Source organism: Bos indicus, chromosome 11, assembly GCF_029378745.1.
Source record: "Bos indicus isolate NIAB-ARS_2022 breed Sahiwal x Tharparkar chromosome 11, NIAB-ARS_B.indTharparkar_mat_pri_1.0, whole genome shotgun sequence".
Classification (NCBI taxonomy): Eukaryota; Metazoa; Chordata; class Mammalia; order Artiodactyla; family Bovidae; genus Bos; species Bos indicus.
In genome coordinates, this window is record NC_091770.1 from 12,869,246 (window position 1) to 12,892,997 (window position 23,752).

The 23,752-nt window shown below is 44.5% G+C and overlaps 1 protein-coding gene across 22 annotated transcripts in view; it reads right to left on the reverse strand.

The window, feature by feature from the left end:
- The window catches only part of DYSF (dysferlin), a 222,320-nt gene that overhangs the window by 42,924 nt on the left and 155,644 nt on the right, over positions 1-23,752 (reverse strand). For 13 of the 22 annotated variants that reach the window (XM_070798437.1, XM_070798445.1, XM_070798453.1 and 10 more), the window contains one exon: positions 18,630-18,692. The exons of the other annotated variants lie outside the window; for them this stretch is intronic. In XM_070798437.1, the coding sequence (XP_070654538.1) occupies positions 18,630-18,692 (63 nt within the window). The remainder of the gene's footprint in view (positions 1-18,629; positions 18,693-23,752) is intronic. 22 annotated transcript variants of the gene reach the window in all.

Consider the following 23,752-nt stretch of genomic DNA (forward strand, 5'->3'; position numbering starts at 1 on the left):
TTAAAAAAAATAGGTTTAAAAGGATGTTCTTTTCAGCCCTTCTCACACTATACACAGAAGAGATGACAGTATAGAGAGGGAGAGGAAGCAAGAACCAGAGATTTGTGAGGACTTTTTTCATATTTTTGCTTTGTTATTAATGTATATTTCAATCTTTCCTCTTTTTAAATGAATGAGCTGCTCAAAATTAAGATTAGATCTCTTAAATATCTAGAGTTCACAGTTTTGTTTTTGTTTTTTTAATTTTTTATTTTGTATTCAGTTCAGTTCAGTGGCTCAGTTGTGTCCGACTCTTTGCGACCCCATGAATCGCAGCACTCCAGGCCTCCCTGTCCATCACCATCTCCTGGAGTTCACTCAGACTCACGTCCACCAAGTCGGTGACGCCATCCAGCCATCTCATCCTCTGTCATCCCCTTCTCCTCCTGCCCCCAATCCCTCCCAGCATCAGAGTCTTTTCCAATGAGTCAACTCTTCGCATGAGGTGGCCAAAGTACTGGAGTTTCAGCTTTAGCATCATTCCTTCCAAAGAAATCCCAGGGCTGATCTCTTTCAGAATGGACTGGTTGGAACTCCTTGCAGTCCAAGGGACTCTCAAGAGTCTTCTCCAACACCACTGTTCAAAAGCATCAATTCTTTGGCACTCAGCTTTCTTCACAGTCCAACTCTCACATCCATACATGACCACTGGAAAAACCATAGCCTTGACTAGATGGACCTTTGTTGGCAAAATAATGTCTCTGCTTTTCAATATGCTATCTAGGTTGGTCATAAGTTTCCTTCCAAGGAGTAAGCGTCTTTTAATTTCATGGCTGCAGTCACCATCTGCAGTGATTTTGGAGCCCCAAAAAAATAAAGTCTGACACTGTTTCCACTTGTTTCCCCATATATTTGCCATGAAGTGATAAGACCAGATGCCATGATCTTAGTTTTCTGACTGTTGAGCTTTAAGCCAACTTTTTCACTCTCCTCTTTCACTTTCATCAAGAGGCTTTTTAGTTCCTCTTCACTTTCTGCCATAAGGGTATAGCCAATTAACAACGATGTGATAGTTTTCCAGTGAATAGTGAAGGGACTCAGCCATATACATGCATCTGTTCTCCCCCAAACTTCCCTCCCATCCAGGCTGCCACATGACATTGAACAGAGTTCCATGTGCTATAAATAAGTCCTTGTTGGTTATCTATTTGAAATATAGCAGTAAGTACATGACTATCCCAAACTCCCTAACTATCACTTTCCCCCAGGAACCATAGGTTCCTTTACTAAGTCTGTGAGTCTCTGTTGAGTCTCTGTAAGTTCATTTGTATCTTTTTTTTCAGTTCAGTGGCTCAGTTATGTCTGACTCTTTGCAACCCCATGGACTGCAGCACACCAGGCCTCCCTATCCATTACCAGCTCCCAGAGTTTACTCAAACTCATGTCCTCAGGATGCCATCCAACCATCTCATCCTCTGTCGTCCCCTTCTCCTCCTGCCCCCAATCCCTCCCAGCATCAGAGTTTTTTCACATGAGTCAGCTCTTCACATCAGGTGGCCAAAGTATTGGAGTTTCAGGTTCAACATTAGTCCTTCCAATGAATATTCAGGACTGATTTCCTTTAGGATGCATGGGTTGGATCTCCTTGCAGGCCAAGGGACTCTCAAGAGTCTTCTCCAGCACCACAGTTCAAAAGCATAAATTTTTCGGCACTCACATTTCTTTATAGTCCAACTCTCACATCCATACATGATTACTGGAAAAACCATAGCCTTGACTAGACAGACCTTTGTTGGCAAAGTAATGTCTCTGCTTTTTAATGTGCTGTCTAGGTTGGTCATAACTTTCCTTCCAAGGAGTAAGCATCTTTTAATTTCATGGCTGCAGTAACCATATGCAGTGATTTTGAAGCCCCAAAAAATAAAGTCTGACACTGTTTCCCCATCTATTTGCATTGAAGTAATGGGACCAGATAACACGATCTTAGTTTTATGAATGTTGAGCTTTAAGCCAACTTTTTCACTCTCCTCTTTCACTTTCATCAAGAAGCTCTTTAGTTCTTCTTCACTTTCTGCCATAAGGGTGGTGTCATCTGCATATCTGAAGTTATTGATATTTCTCCCGGCAATCTTGATTCCAGCTTGTGCTTCATCTGCTGCTGCTGCTGCTAAGTCACTTCAGTCGTGTCTGACTCTGTGCGACCCCATAGATGGCAGCCCACCAGGCTCCACCGTTCCCGGGATTCTCCAGGCAAGAACACTGGAGTGGGTTGCCATTTCCTTCTCCAATGAATGAAAGTGAAAAGTGAAAGTGAAGTCACTCAGTCGTGTCCGACCCTCAGCAACCCCATGGACTGCAGCCTTCCAGGCTCCTCCATCCATGGGATTTTCGAGGCAAGAGTACTAGAGTGGGGTGCCATTGCCTTCCCATGTGCTTCATCTAGCCCAGTGTTTCTCATGATGTACTCTGCATATAAGTTAAATAAGCAAGGTGACAATATACAGCCTTGACATACTCCTTTCCCGATTTGGATCCAGTCTGTTGTTCCATATCCAGTTCTAACTGTTGCTTTTGACCTGCATACAGATTTCTCAAGAGGCAGGTCAGATGGTCTGATATTCCCATCTCTTTCAGAATTTTATATAGTTCATTGTGATCCACACAGTCAAAGCTTTGGCATAGTCAATAAAGCAGAAATAGATGTTTTTCTGGAATTCTCTTGCTTTTTTGATGATCCAGTGGATGTTGGCAATTTGATCTCTGGTTCCTCTGCCTTTTCTAAAACCTGCTTGAACATCTGCAAATTCATGGTTCACGTATTGTTGAAGCCTGGCTTGGAGAATTTTGAGCATTACTTTGCCAGCATATGAGATGAGTGCAATTGTGCAGTAGTTTGAGCATTCTTTGGCATTGCCTTTCTTTGGGATGGAATGAAAACTGACCTTTTCCAGTCCTGTGGCCACTGCTGAGTTGTCCAAATTTGCTGGTGTATTGAGTGCAGCACTTTCACAGCATCATCTTTCAGGATTTGAAATAGCTCAACTGGAATTCCATCACCTCCACTAGCTTTGTTCCTAGTGATGCTTCCTAAGGCCCACTTGACTTTTCATTCCAGGATGTCTGGCTCTAGGTGAGTGATCACACCATCATGATTATCTGGGTTGTGAAGATCTTTTTTGTACAGTTCTTCTGTGTATTCCTGCCACCTCTTCTTAATATCTTCTGCTTCTGTTAGGTCCATGCCATTTCTGTCCTTTATCGAGCCCATATTTATATGAAAAGTTCCCTTGGTATCGCTAATTTTCTTGAAGAGATCTCTAGTCTTTCCCAGCCTATTCTTTTCCTCTGTTTCTTTGCACTGATCACTGAGGAAGGCTTTCTTATCTCTCCTTGCTATTCTTTGGAACTCTGCATTCAAATGGGTATATCTTTCTTTTTCTCCTTTGTTTTTTGCTTCTCTCCTTTTCAAAGCTATTTGTAAGGCCTCTTCAGACAGCCATTTTGCTTTTTTGCATTTCTTTTTCTTAAGGATGGTCTTGATCCCTGTCTCCTGTACAATGTCACAAACCTCTGTCCATAGTTCATCAGGCACTCTATCTATCAGATCTAGTTCCTTAAATCTATTTCTCACTTCCACTGTATAATCATAAGGGATTTGATTTAGGTCATACCTGATTGGTCTAGTGGTTTTCCCTACTTTCTTCAATTTAAGTCTGAATTTGGCAATAATGAGTTCATGATCTGAGCCACAGTCAGCTCCTGGTCTTGTTTTTGCTGACTGTATAGAGCTTCTCCATCTTTGGCTGCAAAGAATATAATCAATCTGATTTTGGTGTTGACCATCTGGTGATGTCCATGTGTAGAGTCTTCTCTTGTGTTGTTGGAAGAGGGTGTTTGCTATGACCAGTGCATTCTCTTGGCAAAACTTTATTAGCTTTTGCCCTGTTCATTTTTTACTCCAAGGCCAAATTTGCCTGTTACTCCAAGTGTTTCTTGACTTCCTACTTTTGCATTCCAGTCCCCTATAATGAGAAGGATATCTTTTTTGGGTATTTAGAAGGCCTTGAATGTCTTCATAGAACCATTCAACTTCAGCTTCTTCAGCATTACTGGTTGGGGCATAGCCTTGAATTACCATTATATTGAATGGTTTGCCTTGGAAACGAACAGAGATCATTCTGTCGTTTTTTAGATTGCATCCAAGTACTGCATTTCGGACTCTTTTGTTGACTATGATGGCTACTCCATTTCTTCTAAGGGATTCTTGCCCACAGTGGTAGATACAATGGTCATCTGAGTTAAATTCACCCATTCCAGTCCATTTTAGTTCACTGATTCCTAGAATGTCAGCGTTCACTCTTGTCATCCACTGTTTGACCACTTCCAATTTGCCTTGATTCATGGACCTAATATTCCAGGTTCCTATGCAATATCACTCTTTACAGCATCAGACCTTGCTTCCATCACCAGTCACTTCCACAACTAGGTGTTGTTTTTGCTTTGGCTCCATCCCTTCATTCTTTCTGGAGTTATTTCTCCACTGATCTCCAGTAGCATACTGGGCACCTACCGACCTGGGGAGTTCATCTTTCAGTGTCCTTTTTTTCCCTTTTCATACTATTCATGGGGTTCTCAAGGAAAGAATACTGAAGTGGTTTGCCATTCCCTTCTCTACTGGACCACATTTTGTCAGAACTTTCCACCATGACCCGTCTGTCTTGGGTGGCCCTACACGGCATGGCTCATAGTTTCATTGAGTTAGACAAGGCTGTGGTCCATGTGATTAGATTGGTTAGTTTTCTGTGATTGTGGTTTTCAGTCTGTCTGACCCCTGATAGAGAAGGATAAGAGGGTTATGGAAGCTTTCTGATGGGAGAGACTGACTGAGGGGGAAACTGGGTCTTGTTCTGATGGGCGGGGCCATGCTCACTAAATCTTTAATCCAATTTTCTGTTGATGGGTGGATCTGTGTTTCCTCCCTGCTATTTAGCTGCAGCCAAACTATGGTGGAGGTAATAAAGATAATGGTGACCTCCTTCAGAAGGTCCCATGCAGGCACTGCTACACTCAGTGCCCCCAACCCTGCAGCAGGCCACCACTGACCCACAGCTCTGCTGGAGACTCCCAGACACTCACAGGCAAGTCTGGGTCAGTCTCTTGTGGGGTCACTGCTCCTTTCTCCTGAGTCCTGGTGCACAAGTTTCTGTCTGTGCCCTCCAAGACTCTGTTTCCCAGTCCTGTGTAAGTTCTGACAGCTTTAGATTCCACATACAAGGGATGTCATGTGATATTTGTCCTTCTCTGTCTGACTTATTTCACTCAGTATGACACCCTCTAGGCCCATCCATGTTGCTACAAATGGTACTATTTCATTCTTTTTAGTGGCTAAATAATACTCCGTTGTATATGTGTACCACATCTTCTTTAAAATTTGTGGTGACTTCTGATAAGGCATACCCATACCTTCCCCCATAGGTTAGCTCAAAGTATACATGGAAGAGACCTCTCCTAAACTTTGGGGATCTGATAAGTAGCAACCATTCAAAAACTGCCAGAGAAATTGGGGCTTGTGGCCTTTGACAGATGGCTGCATGGGTGTCATGGGAGAGAGAGCCTGAAGGAGTCCTCATCACATCCTGTAGACCCCAGAGTCACAAAGAAGCTGTCATATGATACCATGCTCCCCAGAAAGGCTTGAAAGGCAGCAAAGAGAGGAAGCCAGGATACCTGAAAGGGCCTTCTGGTCGAGATAATGAGACAGTGTCTGTATGGTCTGTGTGCCCAGTAGATCCAGGGTGCACACACACTAGTGACCAGGGGCCCCTTCGTGTGGAGGTCATGACATTATGGAAGCTCAACCCAGAATTTAGCTGTTTCCCAGGGGTAAGGACAAGGGAGAAAAATCCAAAACTAACTAAAGCTTAAACCTAAATGGTTGAAGAATTACTATGACTTTTCTGCCAGGAAAAATGTGAGCTCAAAAGACAGATTAAGTTGAATTACAGAAAAATAGTCATATTTTCAACACTCTCACAGATGTGACTTGAAAATATCATCCCTGCTATTTCACTAACCTGGCTTCTGATGGAGTTACTTCATGACCATGTCTTCTTTCCCTTCCTCAAGAAGCCCAAGAAGAAGTTAGCCCCCACATAAGAATGAGCCCCACAGAAACAGGAGAGTCCTCCCATGTCTTATTATCCCAGATGCACCAAAGCCAAGCAACCCTCTGTGGAAGGCTCCATAATTCCAAGCTCCAAAAGGGAAATGGTCATACGTTTTCTAATTCCAAGTGTGCTCTTGACCTCATTTTGCAAGAGCTAAGCATCTAGTCTTGGAACATGGAAAGGAGGAAAAACAAATGCAAAAGGCTTGATTGTTAAAGTGTCATCTCAGGCTTCATCAAGAAGTCTGGCCATCAGAGCTTTATCTCCCTGTGCCCAAGGTTCAGAGTCCTTCACCCTTCAGCCCGCTGAACAAGTAAGTCTGATCAAGGCACAGACTGGCAGCCTCTCCAGTTTCAGCTAATAGCCAACATTCAGTTCCTGAGCAACCAGAGCCATGTAACAAAGACTTGCTTCTCCAAGCTTGATCCAGTCTAATGGGCACCCTAATCCCTCTGAAGACTCAAATCAGCACGGCACAGTCAGAACGTTTAATCTCCCATTTTCATTCAATAAGCCTAATGCATTTCATGAATATGGATGGCAAAGTTGACAACAGTCATTCTAAGCCTGACTCTGTGATGTTAGGAGAGTTGAGGAGGACAGAGGATATCACTTGTGTTCTCTCCCCTGGATGACCAGTTAAATCAAATACAAGAGCCTGTGGTCAAATTCCTTCATCACCCAAGTTACAATGTCATACCTTGGGGTCACTATAGGGAACTATACACCTACCTCTAAAAAAGAAGTCCATTTTTTAAAACAGGCCTTCATTGCCTATGTCAACCAGAAGGTAGCCATCCTAGATGGTGTTGAAAAGAATTTCTGCATTAGCACAAATCATTATCATCAAGGTCGTAACGTAAGAACCCAACACTGGGATTAGTGTAGGCTTCGAGATGATGTCTGCGAAGTTGACCTCTAAAGTTGACCATGATCAATGCTCTTGTTGATATTGTCAACATCACCAGTTTGACCCCCGGTGCTGTTTCCCCATAGCTCAACATCTGCAGAACTGGAATGATGAGATGATGATTGTCTAGTTCTTTAATTAACGTCCTAAGATTTCAAAACTAAACTGAGTCCATCTGCTCACATACACATTAATACAAACACAGATGTAATGGACAAGGGCTCACACCTACATGTAAACCAGACAAACCCCTAGACGTGCAACACCCAACTCAGAACCTACCCCACCCCACGCACACTAAGCTTTTCATGCCCCTCAAAACCACAAAGACATATGCCCACAGCCAGCCACCATGTTGATTCTGCCGAACTCTACACTCTCATGACAAAAAGAATCACTTAATTATTTCCACAAGTGGAGCACTGGGCCTTCAGCCTCTTGTTGACACTCCCTGCAGTTCTGCCTCCATGTCTGTCGAGGGATCATTACTCTGCTTACTCTGACTTCAAGCTGGACCAGCAGAAGTGGGAGGGAAAGGAAGACCTTTAACCAAAATGCTGAATTGCTTCCAAAAGGCCCAGTGAAAAAGTGTGCCCGAAATCTGGCAGTCAAGCAGATGGTGAACAGAAAAGGGTCAGGACCTGACAATTTGACTATTGGCCTGTTCCAGATGGAGGGCCCAAGTGAGGTGGGAGACTTGTGGGAAATGTCTTTCCAAATTCAGAAGCCTAAGGTATGTATGTGGGCCCATGACTTAGTCCTCCAAGGACAACATCGCCCCATAACCCATGTAGAAAGCCCAAACAAATGGAATCTATCCAGTAGGGTGAATGAAAGACAATCAGTCTTCAAACCTGTGAAGAAAACAATGAGACACGGCTAACTCAGAATCTGTGACGATTCCAACAAGGCCTGGGCAAAAGCTTGTCTTACCTTCATTCTGCTTATGTAGACAGTTTTGCTTAACAAAAGTTCCAACCAGCTACTTAAGAGAAAAACTATTTTTGAAGGCCTTCCCAGGGCTGCAGAAGCATTCATCAAACTACAGACACTAATCTTAGCTATCTTAAATTCAATTTTAAAAGTATTTTGGGGGAGCCTACTATGTGCCAAAGTCAACCTGCTTTCTAGTTACTGTGTGAGTTTTCATACACAAAGTCATATCACTTTCCAAATATTCTATATTTTGAACTTGCTGCTAATTCAAGCTGGTTTCCCATGCCTCCGTGAACGTAAGAGAGGTGCTCACGTCACTGGGCAGGTTGATAAGCTCCTTTGGGGCACTTGTACTCAGCGGTGAGCACTGAACCAACTTCCAAGCGCTGTTTGGACCCAGGCTGGGGAGTAGGAGGGGGCAGGGATGATGACAGGACCATCAGGGGGAGGAAGGCATTAAATTAGACCTCAGAGAGAACTTCCTGTCCTGTAGATTTCAAGGAAAGCCAAGAATTTCCCTCTGGGAAGAGATGAATCTTTTTCCTTTGAGTAGGAAAACAGGTCCCTTGTGGACCAGGAAAAAGACCTCTTGGGAAGAAGGAAGTATGGGGCGGGGGGAGGCAGGGAGGGCTTCTGGGAGGGGGCTAGGGTCTCTTCCTCCCTGAGGAGGCCCTGGAGTTTGCCAGACAAGTCTCACCCTGGGCTGTCCCCCCTGCAGTGCGCATCGAGGGAGGAGGGTGCACCCCCGAGGAGACCACAGGAATGCCAAGCAGGGGAAAGGCGCCCGGAGCCAAGGGCTCCGGCAACGAGGATCCAATATCGGCGGGTGACTCCAGCCCCCGTAACAGGAGAGACCGTAAAGTATGTGCTCTGCTTCCCAACCAGCAAACACAGCAAATAACCAATTACTCCAAATAGCTAACAGATTTCGGCTCTGATTTCCCTCCCCTTGCCTCCCCTGTGCCTTCACTTGTCATTTGATGGGCGATTTGTATTTGCTCTGAGAAAATGAGAGAAGGAATGACTCACAAAGGAAGGTCCAGATTACACTCAGTGACAGGCATCAAACCTCCCTAATCAGAACTAATGGGAGTGGGGGGAGGCCGGGCTGCACTGGCAACACATCTGAACCAGAGATATTTTTAAAGAAGTACAGTTTTGTTACTTTCAAGTACATACAATAATTCTTGCTGAACCAATAGTGCCAAATACATGTCCTTAAGAAACCTACTCTAAGGAGAAGGTAAGTACTTTCCTAATTAGCACGTTTGATATATGCAAAAGTACAGGTAAAAAGACTTCTTGATATTAAAGTTAAAATACTCCCCCTGAAACTCTCAAGGTCAGAGATGCAAGCACGTTGCACTGAGACAAAGTGTCTTGGCTGCCTTCTGGAAATGCTTCCTCACTTGGGAGCCACACCCTGTAATTGATTCCTTTGCTCAGAAAACCTTTGCTTCAAAGTCTTTGGATAAATTCTTGTCAGTATCCATGAGCTGCAATGAAGCATTCCCCCAAACCTTGGAATTAAGGGAAATAGGGCTGCCCTCAGAGAATCAGACCATGAAATCAATGTGAGGGGGTGGGGGGGGGGGGTGTTCAGAGCAAGGAGAGGCTTCTACACTGAGCCTGAACCATAGTGGGGAGACTGTACTAATACATCTAGGGAAAGACTATGTCAGGGGAAAAACAACCTGATCAGTCCTGGAAATAGAAAAGAAGAGTAAGAGTTGACTGTTCCTATCTGTTTACACCAGCATCACCAGGGGGATGGTCCCCAGCTTAGGGACTAAAGCTGTCCCTACCATTGGAGATGGATGTTTCAATCCATTTTGGACTGCTGCCCACTCAATTTCAGATCCCAGTACTCTCTCTCCTCATTCTGATTCTTTACTCATCTCCAGTCACAATTTGACTTCCCAGTTGCTGAGCCTTTTAGAGAGACCACAGGCCAGATCCCAAGATCACATCCTCCTCCAAACAGAAGTATTTTTCACTGTCAAATCATAAACTGGCAACCTTGGTTTAGAAACTTGAATAATATGCATCTAGCCCCAAGAAAATGGACCCATCAAGTGTCTAAACTCACAGCGTCAAGGGTCCACACAGCCAAGACTATAAAAACGTCCTGAAAGCAACACACCTGCCTGGTCTTTCCCTTCTGGGAAAGAGTCAGCTCTCCTTTATTTAAGAAACTCCTATATCGGGGTCCATGCACAAGAACTGCACTCTGACCTAGCCAGCCAGCATCTGACTGCCACCACCACCACAGAAGACAAACTGCTGAGCCCAGGAGGACAGCCTCTGATCCTGTTCTCCCTCTTACTTCTCTCACCTTGCTGGATTCCTGGCTGACAAAGTAAAATTGGCCAACTTTAGACTGTTTCTCTCTTCCTTTCATCTGAGTTTGAGATTAGAAGGGGCCTCCGCAGTAATGGAAGTGCCATCTGAGCTCCTGGTACTCGACAAGCAAGGACTTCCCTGTGTAACAACAGGAAGAAAAGATGAAGGTTCAAAATAAGGGGGATAATATGAGGACGAAGGCAAGTGTTAAAGAGTTGAGTAAAAATGGAAGAAAACAAATGATCAATTTATGGTCTCAGGAAGTCTCCAGAGGGTCTCATAAACAAGAAGTTAGAGTACTGGTCCTGAAAGAAATAGAATGTGCATGAAGACATCATGACTGTCAAACTGAAAACTCTAACAGAGACCCAGCAAAATGGCAAACTGGAGGACCAGAGAAACTCTCCAAGTGGGAACACCTAAATTAACAAATAATATATGTTTAAAATCCTTTTTAAGTGGCTGAACTGATGGGAATATAAAGAAGATACTTGGGTGCAAATGAAAAAGCAAAAAGCCAAAGAAATAAGGAGCCAAAATGCAAATTGACTGTGGGGTCCAAGAAGCCCAAGCCAAACATTTAGTTTTAAGTGAATCTGGATTTGTAATATTTCCAGGCATTTGGTAAAAGTAACACATGTACTCCCTGAAAGAATGTGACTTTCATCCAGCCCTCAAAGAACTCTCAGATAAAGTTCCAAGGAACATGAGTTCACAGTCAGAAATAGTGAAACATAATGAACAAGGCACCATGAGTGAAAGTCAGTTAGAAACAACTGCAGACAGGCCTGTTGTGACAATAGAAAGCAGAATTATCACAAATAGAATTTTAAGAAAAAAAAACTGTTTAAAACTAAAAGGCATTAAAAATATGGCAAGGGAATAAGAGACTTTCAAAAATCAACAAGCAGATTTGGGGGAAAAAAGAGAACTTTTAGAATAAAAATATTAATACTGGGACTAGAAACTCAATAGATGGGGTTAGCCTTTAGAAGCAACTTAAGACTTAGTGAATGAGGACCTACCATATAACATGTGGAACTTTGCTCAATGTTATGTGGCAACCTGGATGGGAGGGGAGTTTGGGGGAGAATGCTGCTGCTGCTAAGTCGCTTCAGTCATGTCCGACTCTGTGCGACCCCATAGACAGCAGCCCACCAGGCTTCCCTGTCCCTGGCATTCTCCTGGCAAGAACACTGGAGTGGGTTGCCATTTCCTTCTCCAGTGCATGAAAGTGAAAAGTGAAAGTGAAGTCGCTCAGTCGTGTCCGACTCCCAGCGACCCCATGGACTGCAGCCTACCAGGCTCCTCTGTCCATGGGATTTTCCAGGCAAGAGTAGTGGAGTGGGGTGCCATTGCCTTCTCCGTGGGGGAAAATGGACACATGTATATGTGTGGCTGAGTGCCTTCACTATTCACCTGAAACTCACAACACTGTTAATCGGCTATATCCTGATTAAGTCTTTAAAAAGAGTTAGTGAACTAGAAGACATATCTTCAGAAATTAGCCAGAGTGCAACACAAAGAAATGTGAAATAAAGTTGAACTGCCATGGAGAATAGAGCAGGTCCATCACAGATCGAATCAGTTCCAGGAGGAAATGAGAGAATGACAAACACGCACTATTTGAAGAGATAACTAATTAAAAGCAAAATGACAGTCCTCGGATTTAGGAAGACAACAACATGAAGGCAGCCAGAAGACAGTGAGACAGGGTCTCCAAAGTGACGGCAGGATTTAAGTGTCAGTGGAACTAGCAGTTCCAAAATAACGGTGAAACAAAAATACTTCCAAAAAATAATTTAGAAGTGAGGGTGTTTATAATGAATTGATCCTAATTATAGGAATTTCTGTAGGCTCTTCAGGAAGAAAGACGGTCCCAGGATGAGGAAGACTCGTCTACCAAACAAAACAGCCAATGTGGGTCTAGCTAAAAGAAGAAAAAGATTACTTAAAAAAATAACACTGCTTTTAAAAATGTCATTTATAGCGGTAGAACTAAAATATTGAACAAAAGTTCGTAATTGGTAAGTGACTAGAATTAAAGCATCCTAAGAGGAGAAGGGGATGACAGAGGATGAGATGGCTAGATGGCATTACTGACTCGACGGACGTGAGTCTGAGTGAATTCCGGGAGTTGGTGATGGACAGGGAGGCCTAGCGTGCTGCAATTCATGGGGTCGCAAAGAGTCGGACACGACTGAGTGACTGAACTGAACTGAACTGAAGTTCCTTGTAATATTTTGGAAGTAGCTATAAATACCAATTAAATTTAGATTTTGCTAAGTTTATGATACATGTTAAAGTTTCTATACTAATCACTAAAGGAATAAAACCAATGTATAGCTTTGAAACTGAAAAGGGAAGAAGGAATGAAAAGATGGGGGGATTTTTCAATACAAAAAATGAGAAAAAAAGAAAAGAGTAGGACTAATAGAGACACAGAATAAGAGGGCAGAAATAAATCCAAATATTTCAGTAAAACACAATATATTAGACTGGCCAACTCTCTGAGTTTATGTCAGAATGCATAAAAAAAGAATCCATCTATTTGCTGTTCATCAGAGAGATACCTAAACGTAAAGTCACAGAAAAATTGAAAGTAAAAAGACAGAAAAGATATATTAGGAAAATACTAACCAAGAGAATATGGTTTAGTTGTATTAACATGAGACAAAGCAGCGTTTAAGGCAAAACTCATTAGTAGAGATTTTAAAAAGCAAGGAGTGGTGATTTGCTGCTGCTGCTGCTAAGTCACTTCAGTCGTGTCCGACTCTGTGCGACCCCATAGACGGCAGCCCACCAGGCTCCCCCGTCCCTGGGATTCTCCAGGCAAGAACACTGGAGTGGGTTGCCATTTCCTTCTCCAATGCATGAAAGTGAAAAGTCAAAGTGAAGTCGCTCAGTAGTGTCCGACTCTTAGCAACCCCATGGACTGCAGCCCACCAGGCTCCTCCGTCCATGGGATTCTTCAGGCAAGAGTACTGGAGGTTTGCTACATATCATTAAAAGATTGAATTCTCTAGGAAGATAAAAGAATGCTACAATTGTGCCTAATAACACAGCATCAAATATATAAACAAAAAGTAGACAGAAATCACAAAGAAGAACAAACGTAAGTTAGGAATTTATAAAACATACTTTTAAACAATTCAAGTGTCAAAAAGAAATATGACAGTAATAAGAAAGTACTCAGAACTAGAAAACAACAAAAATATCACGTATCAAAATGTGTGGGATGCATAAAGCAGTACTTAGAGGAAATTTTATAGCCTTAAATGCTTACATTAGAAAAGAGGAAAGTTTGAAAATTGATGAACTAGACATCGCACTAAAGAGGTTAAAAATATAACAAGCCCTCTAAACATGAAAGGAAAGGGTTAGTCACTCAGTCGTATCCATCTCTTGTGACCCCATGGGCAGTAGCCCCTGAGGCTCTTCTGTCCATGAAATTCTCCAGGCAAGAATACTGGAGTGGGTTGCCATCCCCTTCTCCAGGGGATCTTCCCAACCCAGGGATCGAACCCAGGTCTCCTGCATTGCAGGCATATTCTTTACCATCTGAGCCACAAAGGAAGCAAAGAAAATAATAAAGGAAACAACTGGAAGCTAGAAAACTAGGAAACCATAGAGCTAAATCAGCAAGCTAAAAATTGGTTCTTTGAAAAGATTTTTTTAAATCTGACAAATTCTGGCAAGAATAATAAAATATAACCTTAGGAATGAAAGGGAACATAAATAGAAGGTGAAGAAATTTTTTTTTAAGTAAGAGGTTGTTATAAAAAATCCTATGTCAATAATTTTAGGAAGAAACGGATAAATTCCTATAAAATATAAATCACCAAAAGTGACTCACATAGAAACAGAAAATCTCAAAGGTCCTATAAACATTTTTAAAAATTGTATCAGCAGTTTAAAATATCCCCAAGAAGAACACTAAGTCTAGACAGTTTTACCAATGAATCTACCAAAACCTTCATGCAACAGATAATGTCAGGCTTTTGTCATTTATTCAGAGACTAGAAAAAGAGCAAATATGCCTCAAATCATTTTATAAGATTAGTATTATCTAGACACCAAAACCTGAAAAAAACAGTATCAGAAAAAGAAGTCCCAAGCCATTATCATTCATTAAAAATTGATGCAAAAAAATTCCTAAGCTAAACTGAACCCAGCAATGCAGAAAAAATATAATATAACATGACCAGCATAGATAGTTTCAGAACTGCAAAGTTGTTTTAACAGTAAAAAAAAAAAAAAAAAAAAATATTAATGTAATTCACCACATTAACAGATTAAAAGAGAAAAAACATATGATCACTTCAACAGATCCATAAAGAACATTCAATAAAATGTAACATCATTCATAATAAAAACTCCTAGCTTGTTAATAATCACTCAGCTTATAAATTTCATAGTTGGTGGCGAAATATAAATATTCCATTTTCAATTAGATCAGATAAGAATACTCTCTATTATCAGTTGTACAGAGTATTAAACTTATGGTCCTAGTCAGTACAGTCAGACAAGAAAAGCAAATAGTTAAAAAGAAAAAGAAATTAAAAGTACACAGAAGAATCAAAAATTTTAAAGAGCCAGTTCTTTGGATGAAAAATAACCATAAAATAGAGGAAATGCTATTAAGCCTAGTGAAGCAAAAAATAAAATAAAATAGCATAAATTACAAAATCAGGAATGAACAGATAAAAAAACGGAACAGATACGGAGGCATTTTCTTTTATTATAGTAATATGTGTAAATCCATACCAATGTAACAAACAATATCTGATGACATCTAAGGCACCAAATTGACTGAAGACGTAGAAAGTGATCAAAGAATCTCCTCCCAAAAATAGATGCTGGGCCCAGTCTTATAAAATGAGTACAGAGCAGACACATCTTACCCAATTGTATAAAATATGTATTCCTGAAGATCTCCTATAATTCAAAACTCACATCATATAACCACCATTTTCAAGAAAAGATGATAGGTATCCTGTTTACCAGCTAAACCATAAATACAATTCATTTGGCCACCACCTTTTAAATTACATGACTCTTAATCATTTTTTAAATTTAGATTGATTCACATTATTACACATTTTATACACAAAACAAGGCTATTAAAATACCATGCAATTTCCAGTTTGCATGATTCAGATTCATAAAGAATCCCTCTCATGTATTTTCAAACCTTTAAACAATCATTCTCATCTCTTAGAGACTGTTTAAGAGCACAGAAAATGAGAGTACACCTCAGAAAATATTTTATGAAACTCATTTAAAATCCTGATAGCAAAATCTAACAAAGACAACCTAAAAGTAATACATATGAATAAATATGCAAAAATCCTACATAAATAATAACAAATCTAAGTCAATAACTAACACATACCAAAACTTCTCCTTGCAAACTTCCCCTTAACCAGGATTAACAAAAACCAACCATTCTCTCTGCTAACAATTGAAGGTCCAGAGCAGACGAAAGCCTGCAGCTAATCTAATTTACCCACTGCAGCTCCCAGGGATGAGCCGAATGTTCACCAAGAATTGTTTGTTCCCAAATCTGCTCATGCCAGTTGTATTAATTTTGTAATTGGATCAATAAGCATTATAAATACATATAATTTGAATTTTAAAAGAAAGGGCATTTTATCTATGAAAATTAATTTAGTTATTGATGTTTTTAATTTAGCTATTGATTAATTTAGCTAAATTGATGTTTTTTAATGGTGAAAATTAAGTATGAGTAAAGCGACCAAAAAAAGGTGTGAGGGGATCTTAAACATTAAAAGAACTCCACATTTAGGTTCTTTTTCACCTACCATTAAGATCTCAAAAACTTTAATAAACCTAAAGGAAAAATAATAAGTAATACATTTTAGATGTGTTTTATACCAGAAGGACAACATAACATTCCAATAGCGATTCAAATTTAAAGAGGCCTTGGCATATATCAAATGATTGTCAAATGAAGATACATGGATATGATTAAAAAGAAAATGTTTATGGTACTTATATTTGACTTTTAATGAGTTCCTATTAAACCGACTTTTTCAGTTAGCCAACCAACTACCTATCCTGATTGACTGCATAAGAAGACTTCATTTGTAGTCAGTTATAATACCACGACCATTTGACTGATTTGGGTTTACCTCAGGAATGCAGGATAATTATATGTATCAATATATATATGTATGAACAGAACAATGGAAAACAAAATGATCATCTTGATAAATGGCACTGGATAATATTAAACTCCCATGTCTAATTTTTAAGCTATTAATCTTGTGGCTCAGCTGGTAAAGAATCTGCCTGCAACGCAGGAGACCTGGGTTCAATCCCTGGGTTGGGAAGACCCCTGGAGAAGAGAAAGGCTACTCACTCCAGTATTCTGGCCTGGAGAATTCCATGGACTGTATAGCCCATGGGGTCGCAAAGAGTCAGACACGACTAAGTGACTTTCACTTTACAAGATCAAAAATATTTACCTGAAACTACCAATCATTATCATAATTAATTAATGGGAAAACGACAGAGAATTTCTCATTAGAATCAGTAACTAAATAAATTTGCTCACTAGCATCTCAATTACTAAATGTTATTCTGAAAAAAAGGAATAAGGTAAAACTATTACAAAGAAAGTGACGTATTTATTATTGTTTGAAGAAAACAATCTTAGCTGCTTGAAGAATTCAACTGAATCAATTAACCACTGTCAGAAGTAACAAAGGCACTTAATCAAGAGTCTGTTTCAAAGTAAATATACAAAAAAAAAATGTTGTTTTCCATATTCTAGCAATAACCAGCTAGACAAAATAATAAGAAAAAAAAAGATATTCCATTTGGGTAGCAAAATAGGCTATAAAATGCCTAGGAATAGACTTAACAAGAAATGCACTAGACCTATTTAAAGTAAACTGAAAAACTCTTCCAAGGGACATAAAATAAGACAGTTATAAAAATTAAGAAATTAGGACTTTCCTGGTGATCCAGTGGTTAAGAATCCACCTGCCAGTGCAGGGGACACGGGTTCAATCCCGGTGCAGGATGATCCCACAAGCTGCGAATCAACTAAGCGCAGGTACCACAACTACTGAGACCCGCACACCCTACAGCCCGTCGCCACTGCAGCGAGAGCCCGTGCACCGCCGCAAGGAGGAGCCCCACGCGTTCAACGAGAAAACCTACACGCAGCCACAAAGACCCAAGTGCAGTCAAAAACAAATACAGAATCTTTCAGTCTTTTTTTAAAAAAGAACTTCAATGTCCAGGGATGGGAGAAGAGTTAAACCTTTATGGATATTCACACAATGGAATGACAGGCAAGCATTTTGTAAAGAATATAAAGATATGGAAAAACATCTACGATATACTTTTAAGTAAAAGAAAATTCAGGTTTTTAAAGTCTGATAAGATTCAGATTTTATTTTGTAAGTATTAATGTGCATAAGAGATATCTATAAATAGAGGCACATCAAAATCTTAAGTGTTCCTCTCCACCTGGTAGGAATACAGGTGGTTTTAACTTTCCTGCCTTATACTTTATTGTGTTTTCTGTATTTTCTACAACAGATAAATTAGAAAACAGTTAAAATATAGACTGCCTCCTCCTAGAAGCCATAAAGCACCCAATACAGCAATGTCTCCTCTTGACACCATGAATGAAATTTTACTTTCAGGAGGTCCTATATCTTAGGTTCCCCCTACGGGCCTGGGGCTCCCCTTGGCCCTCAGCATGAGACTTCGGGAGTGTATATTGAAAGCTAGACACAACAGCCATCTTCCTGGAAAGACCCATGACCCGTAAAGATAACACCTAGGAAATCAGCCCTGGAGGACAGCAGCAGCACTAACGGGAACTGCAGGTGTGAGCTGCAGGCCCAGCAGAGCACTCAGCACCTGCTGGGGACAGCCAGGGTTCTGCAGTACCACAGGCCTCTTGCCCACAGAGGCCTCTCATGTCCTGCATCCCAGCGGTCAGGGTCCAGAGACTTCCCCGTTTCCCCTGGCCCATGCAATCCCAACCAAGACCTCAGCCCTCACGCAGGGAAGCAGGATGAAGGTAAATCCCAGGATGCACCAAGCCCCATCTGTTTCTGAGACTCTTCCCTTAGCTTTTTCCCCATCCCTCCATTACTGCACAGGGCAGCTTAACTGTTTTCTGCCAGGGCTCAGAAAACTCCTTTCTTCCCCTCCCACCCCCACCTCCTCTGCTCCCTTCCTAACTCCCTAACCCCACCCAGTCCCCCCGGGGAAATCAAGGTGCCCACAAATAGGTAAACAATACATACATGAAGACTGGATGGAGAAGATGCCATGTTAGTGGGGGCCAAGCCCGAGAGACCATCTGCAAACTACAAATTAAACACGCTGGTTAGCAACAGGATTAGAAAAGCCATGTCAGGGAAGACTAGATGGTCCCAGGGAAGCAGAACTCTCCAAGTAGGCACCCTCTGCTCTCTCTCCAGGGAGGTACAAAAGCTGTGGGAGGAATGTGTGCTTTGGAGTTGGACAAGTATGGCTCCAAATCCTGGCCCCCGTGCTCTACGTGACCCTGACCTCTCTGCATCAGCATCCCCGTCTGGAGAACGGGCACAAGCCTTGAACTGCCACAGAGCAGCAGCGAGTGTGGATGAGATGAAGGCTGTGCACGCCGAGGACAAGGTGAGGCACACGCGAGGGCTCAGTCCATGCCTGTCTCCCGCCTGCTTTCTTAGAGCCCTGGGCGCCACTGACTCCACGCTCACCTGCCCTCCCAGCCCTTCAATCATCCTGACCTCAGACATCCACCAAGCTCTGCATCATCGCTGGTGGTTTCTCCTAACAGCTGAGCCACACCAACCCCTGCTTGGGCACCATTCCTAAGCCAGTGCGGGTTTCTGAGTCTTCTGTCCTCAAGGACAGACATCAGGGCATCGTACGACTTCGCCCCAAACCAATCTCATAGACGTGCCACCTCTTAATACAGAAAACCTGCTGCCTTCTCCTTTGGCATCAGATCCTTGCCTGCAATCTCGCGGTATGGTGAATCCAGTTTATAGGATGAATCCTTGGGCTGCGGGGTCCAGGAGAGCCTTGGTGGGGGTCAGGGCTACAGGCAGGGTGACATTTTGGGGGCCCACTAAAACAGTTCTGGAAGAGGTGATGGGGTCCTGGGGGGACACATTCCAGTCTAGGTGGAGGTGGCCAGGAGATGCCTTGTGGGCAGAGGAGACAGGAGTTGTGAAGGGCAGAGGTGTGAATAAAGCAGCGCTGCCAGGGTAAACAGTCCAGGAGACAGGTGAAGGGGGAGTGACCGGAGCGGGGAGGAGACAAGCGGGGGCCCAGAGCTGCCAGGAGGGAGGCAGGGGGGCAGCCTGGGGCAGGGGGCTCTGGGAGTCTCCACAAGAGGCCAAGCCCCAGTGTCCTTCCTTCCTTGGCAGGAAGGTGCGGGGAGACCCATTCGCCTGGGGTCAGGGAAACACAGAAGAAGTCGTCTGGGAACTCACAGTCCCCTCCCTGATCTGTGAAGAGAGCCTCACTGAGGGGGACCCTGGCCTCCCCTAAACCAGCCCTCGGCTGTTTAGGCCCAGGAGCACAGGCAGGAGGGCAGAACGGCCGGGCACGCAGCCACGCCGCTGGAGGATTCCAGGGGGCTGGCTGCATGTGGCGTGACCCTTGAATCGACCAGATGAACTCCACGTGAAGCCCTCGGCGACCCAGAGACTGGCCCAGCCAGGCAGCAGCTCTGCCCCTCTGGTTCTCATCCTGAACCTCACAGAAGCCTTATTGTTATTTTTAATACAGATCGTTTTTAGAAAGGTGAGAGGGAAACCGGCAGTTCACCAGTGCAAGAGGGAGAAAAAATAAAGCTAAACATAGTTGCTCCAAAGGTCTGCGCCAGCTTCCGAAATTACACGTTCTCCTTTGGGATCCGGGCATAATTTGCTGCTCCGGTTCTGGGAGCACGTTCCCACCTTCACGGCGTCCCAGAGACTAAAACCGGAGCAGGCGGCTCAAAATTAGCCCGAGCCGGGAGCCAGGGAGCAGCCAGCCCCGGCACCCCACCCCATGCCCGTGGAGAGCAAGCCTCCCGACTCCTCCTGCACACTAGCCTGCATTTCCCCCAGAGCCTCCCAGGCCCATCACACACATATGAGTGCATACATACACACACACACACACACACTCAGTACACCATCACACACACGCAGTCAACACACACACTGTCAACATACACACACCGCCTGCCACCAAGCCTTTGCCCCACTCCTCTGCCTACCAGGGGAGAAGGCAATGGCAACCCACTCCAGTACTCTTGCCTGGAAAATCCCATGGATGGAGGAGCCTGGTGGGCTGCAGTCTGTGGAGTCGCTAAGAGTCGGACACGACTGAGCGACTTCACTTTCACTTTTCACTTTCATGCATTGGAGAAGGAAATGGCAACCCACTCCAGTGTTCTTGCCTGGAGAATCCCAGAGGCAGGAGAGCCTGGTGGGCTGCCGTCTATGGGGTCGCACAGAGTCGGACACAACTGAAGCGACTTAGCAGCAGCAGCTGCCCACCAGAAAAGGCCTCCTCTCCCCACTGCTGTTCTAATCCCTCTCACCAGCCCCCTCAGAGAAGCTCCCCTGATGATCTAGTCCACACTGACCCTGCAGGCCCAGAGTCCCAGATCTTGGTGTCCCTGCTAAGCGAGCATTCACGGCTTTGCCATCACTCTCATCATCTCATATGGATCTACAGTACCGACCTCCTGTTTCTGCCCACCAGAGGGGAGACTTCCCAAGAGCTCTCTCTTCCTCTTTACCCTTCCTCAGGCCACACACATCCCCCCACCCGAGTCCCTGGAGACTCCAAGAGGATACTCCTACTGATGGTGGTCTCTCAGAGCAACAGGAAAGGGTCACCTTGACGGGCGGCTCCCATGCCTGGAGGTGGGTGATGTGGGGAATAGGCAAGGGGTGTCACCCTGACGTGGGCCTCAAGACCCTCTAGGGAATGGCGGGGAGCCAGCTCCAGGTGTGTTCCTGCACCACTTCTCCTCCCCTTGTCATCTTCAGAACACAAGAACTAGTAGAGGAGGAGGCGAAGACCCCAGGTTTGTTTGAAGGTAAAAGTAGAGCCTGATTCAGACTCAGAGGCAGATGAGACAGGGAGAGCAGCCTGGAGTAGGGGATGCGGCGGGGGGAGAAGGACAGGACAGAGGAAATGCTGGGAGCGGTTCATTCACATTGTCTTCCTGGTTGGAGGCATTGTCTGTCTGTTCATTATTTTTCTATATTTTCCCAACTGTAGACAACAGACATATATTTATAATCAGAGAAAAATGAATATATCCTTTATTTTGAGGAGCGCACTAGACAGAATGAAACACCTCTGAGCCCCTCTGTGAGGACACCCCTGGCCTGCCCTCAGAAAGTCAGACATCAAGGCCACGACACTTACAGCAGCAGCACTGAGCTTGCACACACATCTGCTCCCGCCCCCCACCTCTCATGCACACTTACCCACGCACATACACTCACACCACCCCATCCCCAGCCTACGGTTCTGAAATCTACACAAAGGACAGCCGCACAGACCGAGAATACACTGAGGGGTTACTATGTGAGAGTTCATCTTATCCCAGTCCCCTAGAGAAGAGTCCAGGAGGCCACGACCCTCCTCACCCCCAGAGATGGGTGCCCACTTTTGAACCCTGGAAGGCCAAGTGGACAGCTCTGTCTCATACGTCCATTTCAGATCATCTCCAGAACTGGCCACTCTTGACAGACCAAAAGATTTCTAGAAACCTGAGAAACACTCAGCCGTGGTGGGCAACCCAGTGACCTGAGCATCAGGTCATCGGGACTTTCTAGCATGTGCAGCTCATCCCAGGAAATGGGCAATGATGGGGAGACGGTTCTTTGGCCAAGAAGGGGCGACAGAGCAAGGAGACAGGAGGGACCAAGACAGAAGCCAGATGTGCTAAGAGAGCATTTGGAGCTGGGGAGGAGCCTTCTGCTGGGTCCACAGCCCCAGCTGGTGAGCACAGCGGAGGGGCTGTGTCACAGTGGGAATGGTAAGCTGGGCTGGAGACACAGGTTAGACAAACAGGAGCCAGAAAAGTCCCAGTTCTGCTAGACTTCGTGTTCCTCCAGTCCCCAGAGACCAGGGCCCTCCATCCTACCTGCAGTGGGGAAGGGGACAGGGGACAAGAGCCCAGCCAGAACTATGTGGAAAACCACTGGGTCTGGAACCCACGGTGTCCTGAGTCAGCCCCGGTCCTCCCAAGTCCTGCATGGGGGGTGTGCAAGATGGAGTCAATGAAAGATTTCCGGACCAGCCAAATCAGATCAGTGATCTCAGAGAAAAGCGCAACACAGAATTGCTTTTTCCTGAAGCTGCCATCAGACCCCATCAAGACAGGGCTCCCTAGAGACTGGGACGGGTCTCCCTGCCGGCCTGGGGCTCCGTGACAATAAGGTTATGTCTCCTCCGCCATCAGACAGGGAGCTGGATGAGGGCAGGATCCAAACCTCCTCCACCAGAGCAGGCGGAGCTCACTGCCGCCTCTCCCTGTGGACCCCTGAGGCCCTGTGAGCCAGCCCCACCCTCCGCCTGGCCAGCAGCGTGAGCCGTGTCCTCCCACAAAGAGTGCCGACCCTGCTCTGGCTCCTACCCCGGCCCCGGTTCACTCATGTCAACGCCGGGAGGACGTCCAGCCTGGGCCTACTCACTGTCTGCCTCTGGCTGTGCTTGTAGCCAGCAGGACCTGACACAGCGCCTCTCCATCTGAGTCTGTGGACATTTTAAGGGCAGCACACACAGAACGGAAATCCTACTGGGCCAGCTCTGTGCTACCCCACACAGACTCAGACAGCCCGCTGAGGGGTGGGAGCCGGCGCTGGGCACCGAGCTTGGGGCTAATTATCTGCCTCATTCAGCTACAAACACCCACCCAGGCCTTGAGTGCAGCTGAATTCTGTGTACTTGCAATTTCCATTTGGGTGTCCCAGGCAAGAGAAGCTCCTCCTAAGCTCCTACAGAGAGTAGGCAGGATCTACCCACCCACCCATCTACTTATGCATCCATCCACTCATCCATCCACTCATCCATCTGTCCATCTGGGCAGGCAGACTTTCTTCGAATGCGTCCTCTAAGCCAGGCCCTGTGCTGGCATTGAGGACGCAAAAAGGAATGGGCCCCACTCACTGCCCTGAGCCTAGCCTAGGAAACATGCTAACATTTAAAGCAGCATCAGCATGACTTAAGGCAAGTGCAGTGACCCAGATAGAGACAGGACTTGCAGAAGAAGTGAAGGAGCCAGGGCAGAATCCTAGAAGGAGATGACCTCACCTAGGCTGAGTCTTGAGTGACCGGTGCTGGCCAGAGGTGTCCCCAGCAGAAAGGGTAGTGGGGTGGGGCCCTGGAGAGCCAGAGAGGTGGGAGA